Source organism: Oncorhynchus clarkii, chromosome 2, assembly GCF_045791955.1.
Source record: "Oncorhynchus clarkii lewisi isolate Uvic-CL-2024 chromosome 2, UVic_Ocla_1.0, whole genome shotgun sequence".
Taxonomy (NCBI): domain Eukaryota; kingdom Metazoa; phylum Chordata; class Actinopteri; order Salmoniformes; family Salmonidae; genus Oncorhynchus; species Oncorhynchus clarkii.
In genome coordinates this window covers 93,428,752-93,449,866 of record NC_092148.1, presented here as the reverse complement: position 1 = coordinate 93,449,866, position 21,115 = coordinate 93,428,752, and the positions used below count along the sequence as shown (strand labels likewise).

General features: G+C 51.5%; 1 protein-coding gene across 1 annotated transcript in view; it reads right to left on the bottom strand.

Moving 5' to 3' along the window:
• Positions 1-21,115, bottom strand: part of LOC139383238 (DNA-binding protein RFX7-like) — a 50,940-nt gene that overhangs the window by 10,246 nt on the left and 19,579 nt on the right. The window contains exons 7-8 of the mRNA XM_071127686.1: positions 4,297-4,507; positions 803-1,110 (exon numbers count right to left, since the gene is read on the bottom strand). Coding sequence (XP_070983787.1) covers positions 803-1,110; positions 4,297-4,507 — 519 coding nt within the window. The remainder of the gene's footprint in view (positions 1-802; positions 1,111-4,296; positions 4,508-21,115) is intronic.

Below are 21,115 nucleotides of genomic sequence, written 5' to 3'. Positions count from 1 at the left end.
GAACATGTTAGACGACGGCCGCTTGTAAATGCCAAGGGTCAGGGGTTCGATTCCCGAGGCCACCCATACGTAAAATGTATTCAGTGTGACTGTAAGCATCTGTTAAAAGATCTAGATGACTTATTATTATTATTACTGGTGAAGGAGGAAGTAACACTCCTCAGGCATAGAATATGGGCCCAAGGTCATGTAGATCTGGGCCCAAGGTCATGTAGATCTGGGCCCAAGGTCATGTAGATCTGGGCCCAAGGTCATGTAGATCTGACCAAATAGCAGAATTGTTCAGGAGCTATCCATCGCAGCGACATTCTTGACATTCAATAAATTGTTGCCTTATCTTTCCTTTTAAAACTGAGCATGTCGTCTAAAACCAGTATCAATCTGGTCTGATCTGTGTGTGTGTGTATCTGTGCGTGTGTATCTGTGCGTGTATCTGTGTGTGTGTGTGTATATGTGTGTGTGTGTATCTGTGTGTGTGTGTGTGTGTATCTGTGTGTGTGTGTGTGTGTGTATCTGTGTGTGTGTATCTGTGCGTGTGTATCTGTGCGTGTATCTGTGTATGTGTGTGTATCTGTGTGTGTGTGTATCTGTGTGTGTGTGTGTATCTGTGTGTGTGTGTGTGTGTGTATCTGTGTGTGTGTATCTGTGTGTGTGTGTATCTGTGTGTGTGTGTGTTTCTGTGTGTGTGTGTGTGTATCTGTGTGTGTGTGTGTGTATCTGTGTGTGTGTGTATCTGTGTGTGTGTATCTGTGTGTGTATCTGTGTGTGTGTGTCTGTGCATACATTAGTTATCCCATCGTACCGTGATGGGGCTGGGGACGGCTGCCACCACAATACCAATGGTAGGTTGTGGTGAAAGCAAAGCAGGACTTCCACAGGGGATAGCTGGCCCTGGGGTGATGGCCTCGGTCCTCCTGGCCTGGTTCTGTCCCTGGGCCTCTCCAGGCAGGGGGGACTGGAGCTTCTGCTCCTGCTGTTTCTTCTGGATCTTCCTCTGGAGCTGCTGCTTGGCGTCTACCGAGGGAGAGGCCAGCGTCTTCACCTGCGGCTGGAAGGAAGAGGCCTCGGACGTGGGCACGAACGCAGAGGTTGGCGTGGGAGTCTTCAGACCTGGTGAGATATACAGATGAGAAAAGAGATTTCTCAACACGCCTGAGAAATGGGTTTTAAAAAATGTGTTGAACCAACTACAGCTTGACACACGAGCAAGACACAACTTTGTTCCCATCAACAGCCCGACACCTAGCCCCGTTACCTGTGGTTGTCTGCTTAGCGTTGCCACGGACTTGGTGCCAATGTAGTGACCGTTGAGTGACTATTGACTGAGCCCCCTGTTGACTGTGGCCATCAACAACACCCAATACCGTCTCTACCACCATCCCCATTAGCCATGCCTATCTGTACCTTCCATACCACCATCCCCATTAGTCATGCTTACCTCTACCTTCCATACCACCATCCCCATTAGCCATGCCTACCTGTACCTTCCAACCCACCATCCCAATTAGCCGTGCCTACCTGTACCTTCCAACCCACCATCCCCATTAGTCATGCTTACCTCTACCTTCCATACCACCATCCCCATTAGCCATGCCTACCTGTACCTTCCAACCCACCATCCCCATTAGCCATGCCTACCTGTACCTTCCATACCACCATCCCAATTAGCCATGCCTACCTGTACCTTCCATACCACCATCCCCATTAGCCATGCCTACCTCCCATACCACCATCCCCATTAGCCATGCCTACCTGTACCTTCCAACCCACAATCCCCATTAGCCGTGCCTACCTGTACCTTCCATACCACCATCCCCATTAGTCATGCCTACCTCCCATACCACCATCCCCATTAGCCATGCCTACCTGTACCTTCCATACCACCATCCCCATTAGCCATGCCTACCTGTACCTCCCATACCACCATCCCCATTAGCCATGACTACCTGTACCTTCCATACCACTATCCCCATTAGCCATGCCTACCTGTACCTTCCATACCACCATCCCCATTAGCCATGCCTACCTGTACCTTCCATACCACCATCCCCATTAGTCATGGCTACCTGTACCTTCCAACCCACCATCCCCATTAGCCATGCCTACCTGTACCTTCCAACCCAACATCCCCATTAGCCATGCCTACCTGTACCTTCCAACCCACCATCCCCATTAGCCATGCCTACCTGTACCTTCCATACCACCATCCCCATTAGTCATGCCTACCTCCCATACCACCATCCCCATTAGCCATGCCTACCTGTACCTTCCATACCACAATCCCCATTAGCCATGCCTACCTGTACCTTCCAACCCACCATCCCCATTAGCCATGCCTACCTGTACCTTCCATACCACCATCCCCATTAGTCATGCCTACCTGTACCTTCCAACCCAACATCCCCATTAGCCATGCCTACCTGTACCTTCCAACCCACCATCCCCATTAGCCATGCCTACCTGTACCTTCCAACCCACCATCCCCATTAGCCATGCCTACCTGTACCTTCCATACCACCATCCCCATTAGTCATGCCTACCTCCCATACCACCATCCCCATTAGCCATGCCTACCTGTACCTTCCATACCACCATCCCCATTAGCCATGCCTACCTCCCATACCACCATCCCCATTAGCCATGCCTACCTGTACCTTCCAACCCACCATCCCCATTAGCCATGCCTACCTCCCATACCACCATCCCCATTAGCCATGCCTACCTGTACCCTCCAACCCACCATCCCCATTAGCCATGCCTACCTCCCATACCACCATCACCATTAGCCATGCCTACCTGTACCTTCCAACCCACAATCGCCATTAGCCATGCATACCTGTACCTTCCAACCCACCATCCCCATTAGCCGTGCCAACCTGTACCTTCCATACCACCATCCCCATTAGTCATGCCTACCTCCCATACCACCATCCCCATTAGCCATGCCTACCTGTACCTTCCATACCACCATCCCCATTAGCCATACCTACCTGTACCTTCCATACCACCATCCCCATTAGCCATGCCTACCTGTACCTTCCAACCCACCATCCCCATTAGCCATGCCTACCTCCCATACCACCATCCCCATTAGCCATGCCTACCTGTACCTTCCAACCCACAATCCCCATTAGCCATGCCTACCTGTACCTTCCAACCCACCATCCCCATTAGCCGTGCCTACCTGTACCTTCCATACCACCATCCCCATTAGTCATGCCTACCTCCCATACCACCATCCCCATTAGCCATGCCTACCTGTACCTTCCATACCACCATCCCCATTAGCCATGCCTACCTGTACCTTCCATACCACCATCCCCATTAGCCATGCCTACCTGTACCTTCCAACCCACCATCCCCATTAGCCATGCCTACCTGTACCTTCCATACCACCATCCCCATTAGCCATGCCTACCTGTACCTTCCATACCACCATCCCCATTAGCCATGCCTACCTGTACCTTCCATACCACTATCCCCATTAGCCATGCCTACCTCCCATACCACCATCCCCATTAGCCATGCCTACCTGTACCTTCCAACCCACAATCGCCATTAGCCATGCCTACCTGTACCTTCCATACCACCATCCCCATTAGCCATGCCTACCTGTACCTTCCATACCACCATCCCCATTAGCCATGCCTACCTCCCATACCACCATCCCCATTAGCCATGCCTACCTGTACCTTCCAACCCACCATCCCCATTAGCCATGCCTACCTCCCATACCACCATCCCCATTAGCCATGCCTACCTGTACCTTCCATACCACCATCCCCATTAGCCATGCCTACCTCCCATACCACCATCCCCATTAGCCATGCCTACCTGTACCTTCCAACCCACAATCCCCATTAGCCATGCCTACCTGTACCTTCCAACCCACCAGCCCCATTAGCCGTGCCTACCTGTACCTTCCATACCACCATTTCCATTAGTCATGCCTACCTCCCATACCACCATCCCCATTAGCCATGCCTACCTCCCATACCACCATCCCCATTAGCCATGCCTACCTGTACCTTCCAACCCACAATCCCCATTAGCCATGCCTACCTGTACCTTCCAACCCACCATCCCCATTAGCCGTGCCTACCTGTACCTTCCATACCACCATCCCCATTAGCCATGCCTACCTGTACCTTCCATACCACCATCCCCATTAGCCGTGCCTACCTGTACCTTCCATACCACCATTAGCCATGCCTACCTGTACCTTCCATACCACCATCCCCATTAGCCATGCCTACCTGTACCTTCCATACCACCATCCCCATTAGCCATGCCTACCTGTGGGAGCCCCAGTCATGACGGTGAGGGCAGCCATAGACTTGGTTCCTATGTAGTGACTGTTGAGCAGGAAGCGAGCCAGGTCCTCCACGGCATCAAACTGTCTGCTGAGGACCTTCTGAGCCCACTCACACACCAAGCCACAGGCCGCTGAGCGCATCTCATCCTCCGCACTGGGAGACTGGCCCGACGACGGCTCCATCGGCTCACACTGGGAAGAAGAGGGTTAATTAAGTAGGGGAAGAGTTCAGATATGATATCATGTCTGGAGTTTGGGGAAGAGGTCATTCAGATATGATATCCTGTCTGGAATTTAGGGAAGAGGTCATTCAGATATGATATCCTGTCTGGAGTTTGGGGAAGAGGTCATTCAGATATGATATCCTGTCTGGAGTTTAGGGAAGAGTTCATTCAGATATGATATCCTGTCTGGAGTTTATGGAAGAGGTCATTCAAACTTGATATCCTGTCTGGAGTTTAGGGAAGAGGGTCATTCAGATATGATATCGTCTGGAGTTTGGGTGGATTTACTAGGAATGAGGTCAATTCCATTTAAATTCAGATCTAAACTGAAATTCAAATTTTCCTCAACTTGCTTCTCAGTGAGATTTGGAATTGGATTATCAGTTTACTTCCTCAATTGAAATGGAACTGACCCCAACCCTGATGAAATGGAACTTAACCCAACCCCGATGAAATGGAACTGACCCCAACCCTGATGAAATGGAACTGACCCCAACCCCGATGAAATGGAACTGACCCCAACCCTGATGAAATGGAACTGACCCCAACCCTGATGAAATGGAACTGACCCCAACCCCGATGAAATGGAACTGACCCCAACCCTGATGAAATGGAACTGACCCCAACCCTGACGAAATGGAACTGACCCCAACCCTGACGAAATGGAACTGACCCCAACCCTGATGAAATGGAACTGACCCCAACCCCGACGAAATGGAACTGACCCCAACCCTGACGAAATGGAACTGACCCCAACCCCGATGAAATGGAACTGACCCCAACCATGATGAAATGGAACTGACCCCAACCCCGATGAAATGGAACTGACCCCAACCATGATGAAATGGAACTGACCACAACCCTGATGAAATAGAACTGACCCCAACCTTGATGAAATGGAACTGACCCCAACCCTGATGAAATGCAACTGACCCCAACCTTGACGAAATGGTACTGACCCCAACCCTGACGAAATGGAACTGACCCCAACCCTGACGAAATGGAACTGACCCCAACCCTGACGAAATGGAACTGACCCCAACCCTGATGAAAGGGGAACTGACCCCAACTCTGATGAAATGGAACTGACCCCAACCCCGACGAAATGGAACTGACCCCAACTCTGACTAAATGGAACTGACCCCAACCCTGACGAAATGGAACTGACCCAAACCCTGACGAAATGGAACTGACCCCAACCCTGACGAAATGGAACTGACCCCAACCATGATGAAAGGGGAACTGACCCCAACCCTGATGAAATGGAACTGACCCCAACTCTGACGAAATGGAACTGACCCCAACTCTGACGAAATGGAACTGACCCCAACTCTGATGAAATGGAACTGACCCCAACTCTGATGAAATGGAACTGACCCCAACCCTGATGAAATGGAACTGACCCCAACCCTGATGAAATGGAACTGACCCCAACCCTGATGAAATGGAACTGACCCCAACCCTGATGAAATGGAACTGACCCCAACCCCGACGAAATGGAACTGACCCCAACTCTGACTAAATGGAACTGACCCCAACCCTGACGAAATGGAACTGACCCCAACCCTGACGAAATGGAACTGACCCCAACCCTGACGAAATGGAACTGACCCCAACCATGATGAAAGGGGAACTGACCCCAACCCTGATGAAATGGAACTGACCCCAACTCTGACGAAATGGAACTGACCCCAACTCTGACGAAATGGAACTGACCCCAACTCTGATGAAATGGAACTGACCCAAACTCTGATGAAATGGAACTGACCCCAACCCTGATGAAATGGAACTGACCCCAACCCTGATGAAATGGAACTGACCCCAACCCTGATGAAATGGAACTGACCCCAACCCTGATGAAATGGAACTGACCCCAACCCTGATGAAATGGAACTGACCCCAACCCTGAAGAAATGGGAACTGACCCCAACCCTGATGAAATGGGAACTGACCCCAACCCTGATGAAATGGAACCGACCCCAACCCTGACGAAATGGAAACAACCCCAACCCTGACGAAATGGAACTGACCCCAACCCTGATGAAAGGGGAACTGACCCCAACTCTGATGAAATGGAACTGACCCCACCCCGATGAAATGGAACTGACCCCAACCCCGACGAAATGGAACTGACCCCAACTCTGACGAAATGGAACTGACCCCAACCCTGACGAAATGGAACTGACCCCAACCCTGACGAAATGGAACTGACCCCAACCCTGACGAAATGGAACTGACCCCAACCCTGACGAAATGGAACTGACCCCAACCCTGACGAAATGGAACTGACCCCAACCCTGACGAAATGGAACTGACCCCAACCCTGACGAAATGGAACTGACCCCAACCCTGATGAAAGGGGAACTGACCCCAACTCTGATGAAATGGAACTGACCCCACCCCGATGAAATGGAACTGACCCCAACCCCGACGAAATGGAACTGACCCCAACTCTGACGAAATGGAACTGACCCCAACCCTGACGAAATGGAACTGACCCCAACCCTGACGAAATGGAACTGACCCCAACCCTGACGAAATGGAACTGACCCCAACCCTGACGAAATGGAACTGACCCCAACCCTGATGAAAGGGGAACTGACCCCAACTCTGATGAAATGGAACTGACCCCACCCCGATGAAATGGAACTGACCCCAACCCCGACGAAATGGAACTGACCCCAACTCTGACGAAATGGAACTGACCACAACCCTGACGAAATGGAACTGACCCCAACCCTGACGAAATGGAACTGACCCCAACCCTGACGAAATGGAACTGACCCCAACCCTGACGAAATGGAACTGAACCCCAACCCTGACGAAAGGGGAACTGACCCCAACTCTGATGAAATGGAACTTACCCCAACCCTGATGAAATGGAACTGACCCCAACTCTTGACGAAATGGAACTGACCCCAACTCTGACGAAATGGAACTGACCCCAACTCTGACGAAATGGAACTGACCCCAACTCTGACGAAATGGAACTGACCCCAACTCTGATGAAATGGAACTGACCCCAACCCTGATGAAATGGAACTGACCCCAACCCTGATGAAATGGAACTGACCCCAACCCTGATGAAATGGGAACTGACCCCAACCCTGATGAAATGGGAACTGACCCCAACCCTGATGAAATGGAACCGACCCCAACCCTGACGAAATGGAAACAACCCCAACCCTGACGAAATGGAACTGACCCCAACCCTGATGAAAGGGGAACTGACCCCAACTCTGATGAAATGGAACTGACCCCACCCCGATGAAATGGAACTGACCCCAACCCCGAAGAAATGGAACTGACCCCAACTCTGACGAAATGGAACTGACCCCAACCCTGACGAAATGGAACTGACCCCAACCCTGACGAAATGGAACTGACCCCAACCCTGACGAAATGGAACTGACCCCAACCCTGACGAAATGGAACTGACCCCAACCCTGACGTAATGGAACTGACCCCAACCCCGATGAAATGGAACTGACCCCAACCATGATGAAATGGAACTGACCCCAACCCCTATGAAATGGAACTGACCCCAACCATGATGAAATGGAACTGACCCCAACCATGATGAAATGGAACTGACCCCAACCCCAATGAAATGGAACTGACCCCAACCATTATGAAATGGAACTGACCCCAACCCCGATGAAATGGAACTGACCCCAACCATGATGAAATGGAACTGACCCCAACCATGATGAAATGGAACTGACCCCAACCCCAATGAAATGGAACTGACCCCAACCATTATGAAATGGAACTGACCCCAACCCCGATGAAATGGAACTGACCCCAACTCTGATGAAATGGAACTGACCCCAACTCTGATGAAATGGAACTGACCCCAACCCTGATGAAATGGAACTGACCCCAACCCTGATGAAATGGAACTGACCCCAACCCTGATGAAATGGAACTGACCCCAACCCTGATGAAATGGAACTGACCCCAACCCCGACGAAATGGAACTGACCCCAACTCTGACTAAATGGAACTGACCCCAACCCTGACGAAATGGAACTGACCCCAACCCTGACGAAATGGAACTGACCCCAACCCTGACGAAATGGAACTGACCCCAACCATGATGAAAGGGGAACTGACCCCAACCCTGATGAAATGGAACTGACCCCAACTCTGATGAAATGGAACTGACCCCAACTCTGATGAAATGGAACTGACCCCAACTCTGATGAAATGGAACTGACCCAAACTCTGATGAAATGGAACTGACCCCAACCCTGATGAAATGGAACTGACCCCAACCCTGATGAAATGGAACTGACCCCAACCCTGATGAAATGGAACTGACCCCAACCCTGATGAAATGGAACTGACCCCAACCCTGATGAAATGGAACTGACCCCAACCCTGAAGAAATGGGAACTGACCCCAACCCTGATGAAATGGGAACTGACCCCAACCCTGATGAAATGGAACCGACCCCAACCCTGACGAAATGGAAACAACCCCAACCCTGACGAAATGGAACTGACCCCAACCCTGATGAAAGGGGAACTGACCCCAACTCTGATGAAATGGAACTGACCCCACCCCGATGAAATGGAACTGACCCCAACCCCGACGAAATGGAACTGACCCCAACTCTGACGAAATGGAACTGACCCCAACCCTGACGAAATGGAACTGACCCCAACCCTGACGAAATGGAACTGACCCCAACCCTGACGAAATGGAACTGACCCCAACCCTGACGAAATGGAACTGACCCCAACCCTGACGAAATGGAACTGACCCCAACCCTGACGAAATGGAACTGACCCCAACCCTGACGAAATGGAACTGACCCCAACCCTGATGAAAGGGGAACTGACCCCAACTCTGATGAAATGGAACTGACCCCACCCCGATGAAATGGAACTGACCCCAACCCCGACGAAATGGAACTGACCCCAACTCTGACGAAATGGAACTGACCCCAACCCTGACGAAATGGAACTGACCCCAACCCTGACGAAATGGAACTGACCCCAACCCTGACGAAATGGAACTGACCCCAACCCTGACGAAATGGAACTGACCCCAACCCTGATGAAAGGGGAACTGACCCCAACTCTGATGAAATGGAACTGACCCCACCCCGATGAAATGGAACTGACCCCAACCCCGACGAAATGGAACTGACCCCAACTCTGACGAAATGGAACTGACCACAACCCTGACGAAATGGAACTGACCCCAACCCTGACGAAATGGAACTGACCCCAACCCTGACGAAATGGAACTGACCCCAACCCTGACGAAATGGAACTGAACCCCAACCCTGACGAAAGGGGAACTGACCCCAACTCTGATGAAATGGAACTTACCCCAACCCTGATGAAATGGAACTGACCCCAACTCTTGACGAAATGGAACTGACCCCAACTCTGACGAAATGGAACTGACCCCAACTCTGACGAAATGGAACTGACCCCAACTCTGACGAAATGGAACTGACCCCAACTCTGATGAAATGGAACTGACCCCAACCCTGATGAAATGGAACTGACCCCAACCCTGATGAAATGGAACTGACCCCAACCCTGATGAAATGGGAACTGACCCCAACCCTGATGAAATGGGAACTGACCCCAACCCTGATGAAATGGAACCGACCCCAACCCTGACGAAATGGAAACAACCCCAACCCTGACGAAATGGAACTGACCCCAACCCTGATGAAAGGGGAACTGACCCCAACTCTGATGAAATGGAACTGACCCCACCCCGATGAAATGGAACTGACCCCAACCCCGACGAAATGGAACTGACCCCAACTCTGACGAAATGGAACTGACCCCAACCCTGACGAAATGGAACTGACCCCAACCCTGACGAAATGGAACTGACCCCAACCCTGACGAAATGGAACTGACCCCAACCCTGACGAAATGGAACTGACCCCAACCCTGACGAAATGGAACTGACCCCAACCCCGATGAAATGGAACTGACCCCAACCATGATGAAATGGAACTGACCCCAACCCCTATGAAATGGAACTGACCCCAACCATGATGAAATGGAACTGACCCCAACCATGATGAAATGGAACTGACCCCAACCCCCATGAAATGGAACTGACCCCAACCATTATGAAATGGAACTGACCCCAACCCCGATGAAATGGAACTGACCCCAACCCTGACGAAATGGAACTGACCCCAACTCTGACGAAATGGAACTGACCCTAACCCTGACGAAATGGAACTGACCCCAACCCTGACGAAATGGAACTGACCCCAACCCTGACGAAATGGAACTGACCCCAACCCTGACGAAAAGGGAACTGACCCCAACCCTGATGAAATGGAACTGACCCCAACTCTGATGAAATGGAACTGACCCCAACTCTGACGAAATGGAACTGACCCCAACTCTGACGAAATGGAACTGACCCCAACTCTGATGAAATGGAACTGACCCCAACCCTGATGAAATGGAACTGACCCCAACCCTGATGAAATGGAACTGACCCCAACCCTGATGAAATGGAACTGACCCCAACCCTGATGAAATGGAACTGACCCCAACCCCGACGAAATGGAACTGACCCCAACTCTGACTAAATGGAACTGACCCCAACCCTGACGAAATGGAACTGACCCCAACCCTGACGAAATGGAACTGACCCCAACCCTGACGAAATGGAACTGACCCCAACCATGATGAAAGGGGAACTGACCCCAACCCTGATGAAATGGAACTGACCCCAACTCTGACGAAATGGAACTGACCCCAACTCTGACGAAATGGAACTGACCCCAACTCTGATGAAATGGAACTGACCCCAACTCTGATGAAATGGAACTGACCCCAACCCTGATGAAATGGAACTGACCCCAACCCTGATGAAATGGAACTGACCCCAACCCTGATGAAATGGAACTGACCCCAACCCTGATGAAATGGAACTGACCCCAACCCTGATGAAATGGGAACTGACCCCAACCCTGATGAAATGGGAACTGACCCCAACCCTGATGAAATGGAACCGACCCCAACCCTGACGAAATGGAAACAACCCCAACCCTGACGAAATGGAACTGACCCCAACCCTGATGAAAGGGGAACTGACCCCAACTCTGATGAAATGGAACTGACCCCACCCCGATGAAATGGAACTGACCCCAACCCCGACGAAATGGAACTGACCCCAACTCTGACGAAATGGAACTGACCCCAACCCTGACGAAATGGAACTGACCCCAACCCTGACGAAATGGAACTGACCCCAACCCTGACGAAATGGAACTGACCCCAACCCTGACGAAATGGAACTGACCCCAACCCTGACGAAATGGAACTGACCCCAACCCTGACGAAATGGAACTGACCCCAACCCTGACGAAATGGAACTGACCCCAACCCTGATGAAAGGGGAACTGACCCCAACTCTGATGAAATGGAACTGACCCCACCCCGATGAAATGGAACTGACCCCAACCCCGACGAAATGGAACTGACCCCAACCCTGACGAAATGGAACTGACCCCAACCCTGACGAAATGGAACTGACCCCAACCCTGACGAAATGGAACTGACCCCAACCCTGACGAAATGGAACTGACCCCAACCCTGACGAAATGGAACTGACCCCAACCCTGATGAAAGGGGAACTGACCCCAACTCTGATGAAATGGAACTGACCCCACCCCGATGAAATGGAACTGACCCCAACCCCGACGAAATGGAACTGACCCCAACCCTGACGAAATGGAACTGACCCCAACCCTGATGAAATGGAACTGACCCCAACCCTGATGAAATGGAACTGACCCCAACCCTGATGAAATGGAACTGACCCCAACCCTGATGAAATGGAACTGACCCCAACCCTGATGAAATGGGAACTGACCCCAACCCTGATGAAATGGGAACTGACCCCAACACTGATGAAATGGAACCGACCCCAACCCTGACGAAATGGAAACAACCCCAACCCTGACGAAATGGAACTGACCACAACCCTGATGAAAGGGGAACTGACCCCAACTCTGATGAAATGGAACTGACCCCACCCCGATGAAATGGAACTGACCCCAACCCCGACGAAATGGAACTGACCCCAACTCTGACGAAATGGAACTGACCCCAACCCTGACGAAATGGAACTGACCCCAACCCTGACGAAATGGAACTGACCCCAACCCTGACGAAATGGAACTGACCCCAACCCTGACGAAATGGAACTGACCCCAACCCTGACGAAATGTAACTGACCCCAACCCTGACTAAATGGAACTGACCCCAACCCTGACGAAATGGAACTGACCCCAACCCTGATGAAAGGGGAACTGACCCCAACCCTGATGAAATGGAACTGACCCCAACTCTGACGAAATGGAACTGACCCCAACTCTGACGAAATGGAACTGACCCCAACTCTGATGAAATGGAACTGACCCCAACTCTGATGAAATGGAACTGACCCCAACCCTGATGAAATGGAACTGACCCCAACCCTGATGAAATGGAACTGACCCCAACCCTGATGAAATGGAACTGACCCCAACCCTGATGAAATGGAACTGACCCCAACCCTGATGAAATGGGAACTGACCCCAACCCTGATGAAATGGGAACTGACCCCAACCCTGATGAAATGGAACCGACCCCAACCCTGACGAAATGGAAACAACCCCAACCCTGACGAAATGGAACTGACCCCAACCCTGATGAAAGGGGAACTGACCCCAACTCTGATGAAATGGAACTGACCCCACCCCGATGAAATGGAACTGACCCCAACCCCGACGAAATGGAACTGACCCCAACTCTGACGAAATGGAACTGACCCCAACCCTGACGAAATGGAACTGACCCCAACCCTGACGAAATGGAACTGACCCCAACCCTGACGAAATGGAACTGACCCCAACCCTGACGAAATGGAACTGACCCCAACCCTGACGAAATGGAACTGACCCCAACCCTGACGAAATGGAACTGACCCCAACCCTGACGAAATGGAACTGACCCCAACCCTGATGAAAGGGGAACTGACCCCAACTCTGATGAAATGGAACTGACCCCACCCCGATGAAATGGAACTGACCCCAACCCCGACGAAATGGAACTGACCCCAACTCTGACGAAATGGAACTGACCCCAACCCTGACGAAATGGAACTGACCCCAACCCTGACGAAATGGAACTGACCCCAACCCTGACGAAATGGAACTGACCCCAACCCTGACGAAATGGAACTGACCCCAACCCTGATGAAATGGAACTGACCCCAACCCCGACGAAATGGAACTGACCCCAACTCTGACGAAATGGAACTGACCCCAACCCTGACGAAGTGGAACTGACCCCAACCCTGATGAAATGGAACTGACCCCAACCCTGATGAAATGGAACTGACCCCAACCCTGATGAAATGGAACTGACCCCAACCCTGATGAAATGGAACTGACCCCAACCCTGATGAAATGGGAACTGACCCCAACCCTGATGAAATGGGAACTGACCCCAACACTGATGAAATGGAACCGACCCCAACCCTGACGAAATGGAAACAACCCCAACCCTGACGAAATGGAACTGACCACAACCCTGATGAAAGGGGAACTGACCCCAACTCTGATGAAATGGAACTGACCCCAACCCTGACGAAATGGAACTGACCCCAACCCTGACGAAATGGAACTGACCCCAACCCTGATGAAAGGGGAACTGACCCCAACTCTGATGAAATGGAACTGACCCCACCCCGATGAAATGGAACTGACCCCAACCCCGACGAAATGGAACTGACCCCAACTCTGACGAAATGGAACTGACCCCAACCCTGACGAAATGGAACTGACCCCAACCCTGACGAAATGGAACTGACCCCAACCCTGATGAAATGGAACTGACCCCAACCCTGATGAAATGGAACTGACCCCAACCCTGATGAAATGGAACTGACCCCAACCCTGATGAAATGGGAACTGACCCCAACCCTGATGAAATGGGAACTGACCCCAACACTGATGAAATGGAACCGACCCCAACCCTGACGAAATGGAAACAACCCCAACCCTGACGAAATGGAACTGACCACAACCCTGATGAAAGGGGAACTGACCCCAACTCTGATGAAATGGAACTGACCCCACCCCGATGAAATGGAACTGACCCCAACCCCGACGAAATGGAACTGACCCCAACTCTGACGAAATGGAACTGACCCCAACCCTGACGAAATGGAACTGACCCCAACCCTGACGAAATGGAACTGACCCCAACCCTGACGAAATGGAACTGACCCCAACCCTGACGAAATGGAACTGACCCCAACCCTGACGAAATGTAACTGACCCCAACCCTGACGAAATGGAACTGACCCCAACCCTGACGAAATGGAACTGACCCCAACCCTGATGAAAGGGGAACTGACCCCAACCCTGATGAAATGGAACTGACCCCAACTCTGACGAAATGGAACTGACCCCAACTCTGACGAAATGGAACTGACCCCAACTCTGATGAAATGGAACTGACCCCAACTCTGATGAAATGGAACTGACCCCAACCCTGATGAAATGGAACTGACCCCAACCCTGATGAAATGGAACTGACCCCAACCCTGATGAAATGGAACTGACCCCAACCCTGATGAAATGGAACTGACCCCAACCCTGATGAAATGGGAACTGACCCCAACCCTGATGAAATGGGAACTGACCCCAACCCTGATGAAATGGAACCGACCCCAACCCTGACGAAATGGAAACAACCCCAACCCTGACGAAATGGAACTGACCCCAACCCTGACGAAATGGAACTGACCCCAACCCTGACGAAATGGAACTGACCCCAACCCTGAAGAAATGGAACTGACCCCAACCCTGACGAAATGGAACTGACCCCAACCCTGACGAAATGGAACTGACCCCAACCCTGATGAAAGGGGAACTGACCCCAACTCTGATGAAATGGAACTGACCCCACCCCGATGAAATGGAACTGACCCCAACCCCGACGAAATGGAACTGACCCCAACTCTGACGAAATGGAACTGACCCCAACCCTGACGAAATGGAACTGACCCCAACCCTGACGAAATGGAACTGACCCCAACCCTGACGAAATGGAACTGACCCCAACCCTGACGAAATGGAACTGACCCCAACCCTGATGAAAGGGGAACTGACCCCAACTCTGATGAAATGGAACTGACCCCACCCCGATGAAATGGAACTGACCCCAACCCCGACGAAATGGAACTGACCCCAACTCTGACTAAATGGAACTGACCCCAACCCTGACGAAATGGAACTGACCCCAACCCTGATGAAATGGAACTGACCCCAACCCTGATGAAATGGAACTGACCCCAACCCTGATGAAATGGAACTGACCCCAACCCTGATGAAATGGAACTGACCCCAACCCTGATGAAATGGGAACTGACCCCAACCCTGATGAAATGGGAACTGACCCCAACACTGATGAAATGGAACCGACCCCAACCCTGACGAAATGGAAACAACCCCAACCCTGACGAAATGGAACTGACCACAACCCTGATGAAAGGGGAACTGACCCCAACTCTGATGAAATGGAACTGACCCCACCCCGATGAAATGGAACTGACCCCAACCCCGACGAAATGGAACTGACCCCAACTCTGACGAAATGGAACTGACCCCAACCCTGACGAAATGGAACTGACCCCAACCCTGACGAAATGGAACTGACCCCAACCCTGACGAAATGGAACTGACCCCAACCCTGACGAAATGGAACTGACCCCAACCCTGACGAAATGTAACTGACCCCAACCCTGACGAAATGGAACTGACCCCAACCCTGACGAAATGGAACTGACCCCAACCCTGATGAAAGGGGAACTGACCCCAACTCTGATGAAATGGAACTGACCCCACCCCGATGAAATGGAACTGACCCCAACCCCGACGAAATGGAACTGACCCCAACTCTGACGAAATGGAACTGACCCCAACCCTGACGAAATGGAACTGACCCCAACCCTGACGAAATGGAACTGACCCCAACCCTGACGAAATGGAACTGACCCCAACCCTGACGAAATGGAACTGACCCCAACCCTGATGAAAGGGGAACTGACCCCAACTCTGATGAAATGGAACTGACCCCACCCCGATGAAATGGAACTGACCCCAACCCCGACGAAATGGAACTGACCCCAACTCTGACGAAATGGAACTGACCCCAACCCTGACGAAATGGAACTGACCCCAACCCTGACGAAATGGAACTGACCCCAACCCTGACGAAATGGAACTGACCCCAACCCTGACGAAATGGAACTGACCCCAACCCTGACGAAATGGAACTGAACCCCAACCCTGACGAAAGGGGAACTGACCCCAACTCTGATGAAATGGAACTTACCCCAACCCTGATGAAATGGAACTGACCCCAACTCTTGACGAAATGGAACTGACCCCAACTCTGACGAAATGGAACTGACCCCAACTCTGACGAAATGGAACTGACCCCAACTCTGACGAAATGGAACTGACCCCAACTCTGATGAAATGGAACTGACCCCAACCCTGATGAAATGGAACTGACCCCAACCCTGATGAAATGGAACTGACCCCAACCCTGATGAAATGGGAACTGACCCCAACCCTGATGAAATGGAACCGACCCCAACCCTGATGAAATGGAACCGACCCCAACCCTGACGAAATGGAAACAACCCCAACCCTGACGAAATGGAACTGACCCCAACCCTGATGAAAGGGGAACTGACCCCAACTCTGATGAAATGGAACTGACCCCACCCCGATGAAATGGAACTGACCCCAACCCCGACGAAATGGAACTGACCCCAACTCTGACGAAATGGAACTGACCCCAACCCTGACGAAATGGAACTGACCCCAACCCTGACGAAATGGAACTGACCCCAACCCTGACGAAATGGAACTGACCCCAACCCTGACAAAATGGAACTGACCCCAACCCTGACGAAATGGAACTGACCCCAACCCCGATGAAATGGAACTGACCCCAACCATGATGAAATGGAACTGACCCCAACCCCTATGAAATGGAACTGACCCCAACCATGATGAAATGGAACTGACCCCAACCATGATGAAATGGAACTGACCCCAACCCCAATGAAATGGAACTGACCCCAACCATGATGAAATGGAACTGACCCCAACCCCGATGAAATGGAACTGACCCCAACCCCGACGAAATGGAACTGACCCCAACTCTGACGAAATGGAACTGACCCCAACCCCGATGAAATGGAACTGACCCCAACCATGATGAAATGGAACTGACCCCAACCCAGATGAAATGGAACTGACCCCAACCCCGACGAAATGGAACTGACCCCAACTCTGACGAAATGGAACTGACCCTAACCCTGACGAAATGGAACTGACCCCAACCCTGACGAAATGGAACTGACCCCAACCCTGACGAAATGGAACTGACCCCAACCCTAACGAAAGGGGAACTGACCCCAACCCTGATGAAATGGAACTGACCCCAACTCTGACGAAATGGAACTGACCCCAACTCTGACGAAATGGAACTGACCCCAACTCTGATGAAATGGAACTGACCCCAACTCTGATGAAATGGAACTGACCCCAACCCTGATGAAATGGAACTGACCCCAACCCTGATGAAATGGAACTGACCCCAACCCTGATGAAATGGAACTGACCCCAACCCTGATGAAATGGAACTGACCCCAACCCCGACGAAATGGAACTGACCCCAACTCTGACTAAATGGAACTGACCCCAACCCTGACGAAATGGAACTGACCCCAACCCTGACGAAATGGAACGGACCCCAACCCTGACGAAATGGAACTGACCCCAACCATGATGAAAGGGGAACTGACCCCAACCCTGATGAAATGGAACTGACCCCAACTCTGACGAAATGGAACTGACCCCAACTCTGACGAAATGGAACTGACCCCAACTCTGATGAAATGGAACTGACCCCAACTCTGATGAAATGGAACTGACCCCAACCCTGATGAAATGGAACTGACCCCAACCCTGATGAAATGGAACTGACCCCAACCCTGATGAAATGGAACTGACCCCAACCCTGATGAAATGGGAACTGACCCCAACCCTGATGAAATGGGAACTGACCCCAACCCTGATGAAATGGAACCGACCCCAACCCTGACGAAATGGAAACAACCCCAACCCTGACGAAATGGAACTGACCCCAACCCTGATGAAAGGGGAACTGACCCCAACTCTGATGAAATGGAACTGACCCCACCCCGATGAAATGGAACTGACCCCAACCCTGATGAAAGGGGAACTGACCCCAACTCTGATGAAATGGAACTGACCCCACCCCGATGAAATGGAACTGACCCCAACCCCGACGAAATGGAACTGACCCCAACTCTGACGAAATGGAACTGACCCCAACCCTGACGAAATGGAACTGACCCCAACCCTGACGAAATGGAACTGACCCCAACCCTGACGAAATGGAACTGACCCCAACCCTGACGAAATGGAACTGACCCCAACCCTGACGAAATGGAACTGAACCCCAACCCTGACGAAAGGGGAACTGACCCCAACTCTGATGAAATGGAACTTACCCCAACCCTGATGAAATGGAACTGACCCCAACTCTTGACGAAATGGAACTGACCCCAACTCTGACGAAATGGAACTGACCCCAACTCTGACGAAATGGAACTGACCCCAACTCTGACGAAATGGAACTGACCCCAACTCTGATGAAATGGAACTGACCCCAACCCTGATGAAATGGAACTGACCCCAACCCTGATGAAATGGAACTGACCCCAACCCTGATGAAATGGGAACTGACCCCAACCCTGATGAAATGGAACCGACCCCAACCCTGATGAAATGGAACCGACCCCAACCCTGACGAAATGGAAACAACCCCAACCCTGACGAAATGGAACTGACCCCAACCCTGATGAAAGGGGAACTGACCCCAACTCTGATGAAATGGAACTGACCCCACCCCGATGAAATGGAACTGACCCCAACCCCGACGAAATGGAACTGACCCCAACTCTGACGAAATGGAACTGACCCCAACCCTGACGAAATGGAACTGACCCCAACCCTGACGAAATGGAACTGACCCCAACCCTGACGAAATGGAACTGACCCCAACCCTGACGAAATGGAACTGACCCCAACCCTGACGAAATGGAACTGACCCCAACCCCGATGAAATGGAACTGACCCCAACCATGATGAAATGGAACTGACCCCAACCCCTATGAAATGGAACTGACCCCAACCATGATGAAATGGAACTGACCCCAACCATGATGAAATGGAACTGACCCCAACCCCAATGAAATGGAACTGACCCCAACCATGATGAAATGGAACTGACCCCAACCCCGATGAAATGGAACTGACCCCAACCCCGACGAAATGGAACTGACCCCAACTCTGACGAAATGGAACTGACCCTAACCCTGACGAAATGGAACTGACCCCAACCCTGACGAAATGGAACTGACCCCAACCCTGACGAAATGGAACTGACCCCAACCCTGACGAAAGGGGAACTGACCCCAACCCTGATGAAATGGAACTGACCCCAACTCTGACGAAATGGAACTGACCCCAACACTGAAGAAATGGAACTGACCCCAACTCTGATGAAATGGAACTGACCCCAACTCTGATGAAATGGAACTGACCCCAACCCTGATGAAATGGAACTGACCCCAACCCTGATGAAATGGAACTGACCCCAACCCTGATGAAATGGAACTGACCCCAACCCTGATGAAATGGAACTGACCCCAACCCCGACGAAATGGAACTGACCCCAACTCTGAATAAATGGAACTGACCCCAACCCTGACGAAATGGAACTGACCCCAACCCTGACGAAATGGAACTGACCCCAACCCTGACGAAATGGAACTGACCCCAACCATGATGAAAGGGGAACTGACCCCAACCCTGATGAAATGGAACTGACCCCAACTCTGACGAAATGGAACTGACCCCACCCCGATGAAATGGAACTGACCCCAACCCCGATGAAATGGAACTGACCCCAACTCTGACGAAATGGAACTGACCCCAACCCTGACGAAATGGAACTGACCCCAACCCTGACGAAATGGAACTGACCCCAACCCTGACGAAATGGAACTGACCCCAACCCTGACGAAATGGAACTGACCCCAACCCTGACGAAATGGAACTGACCCCAACCCCGATGAAATGGAACTGACCCCAACCATGATGAAATGGAACTGACCCCAACCCCTATGAAATGGAACTGACCCCAACCATGATGAAATGGAACTGACCCCAACCATGATGAAATGGAACTGACCCCAACCCCGATGAAATGGAACTGACCCCAACCATGATGAAATGGAACTGACCCCAACCCAGATGAAATGGAACTGACCCCAACCCTGACGAAATGGAACTGACCCCAACCCTGACGAAATGGAACTGACCCCAACCCTGACGAAATGGAACTGACCCCAACCCCGATGAAATGGAACTGACCCCAACCATGATGAAATGGAACTGACCCCAACCCCTATGAAATGG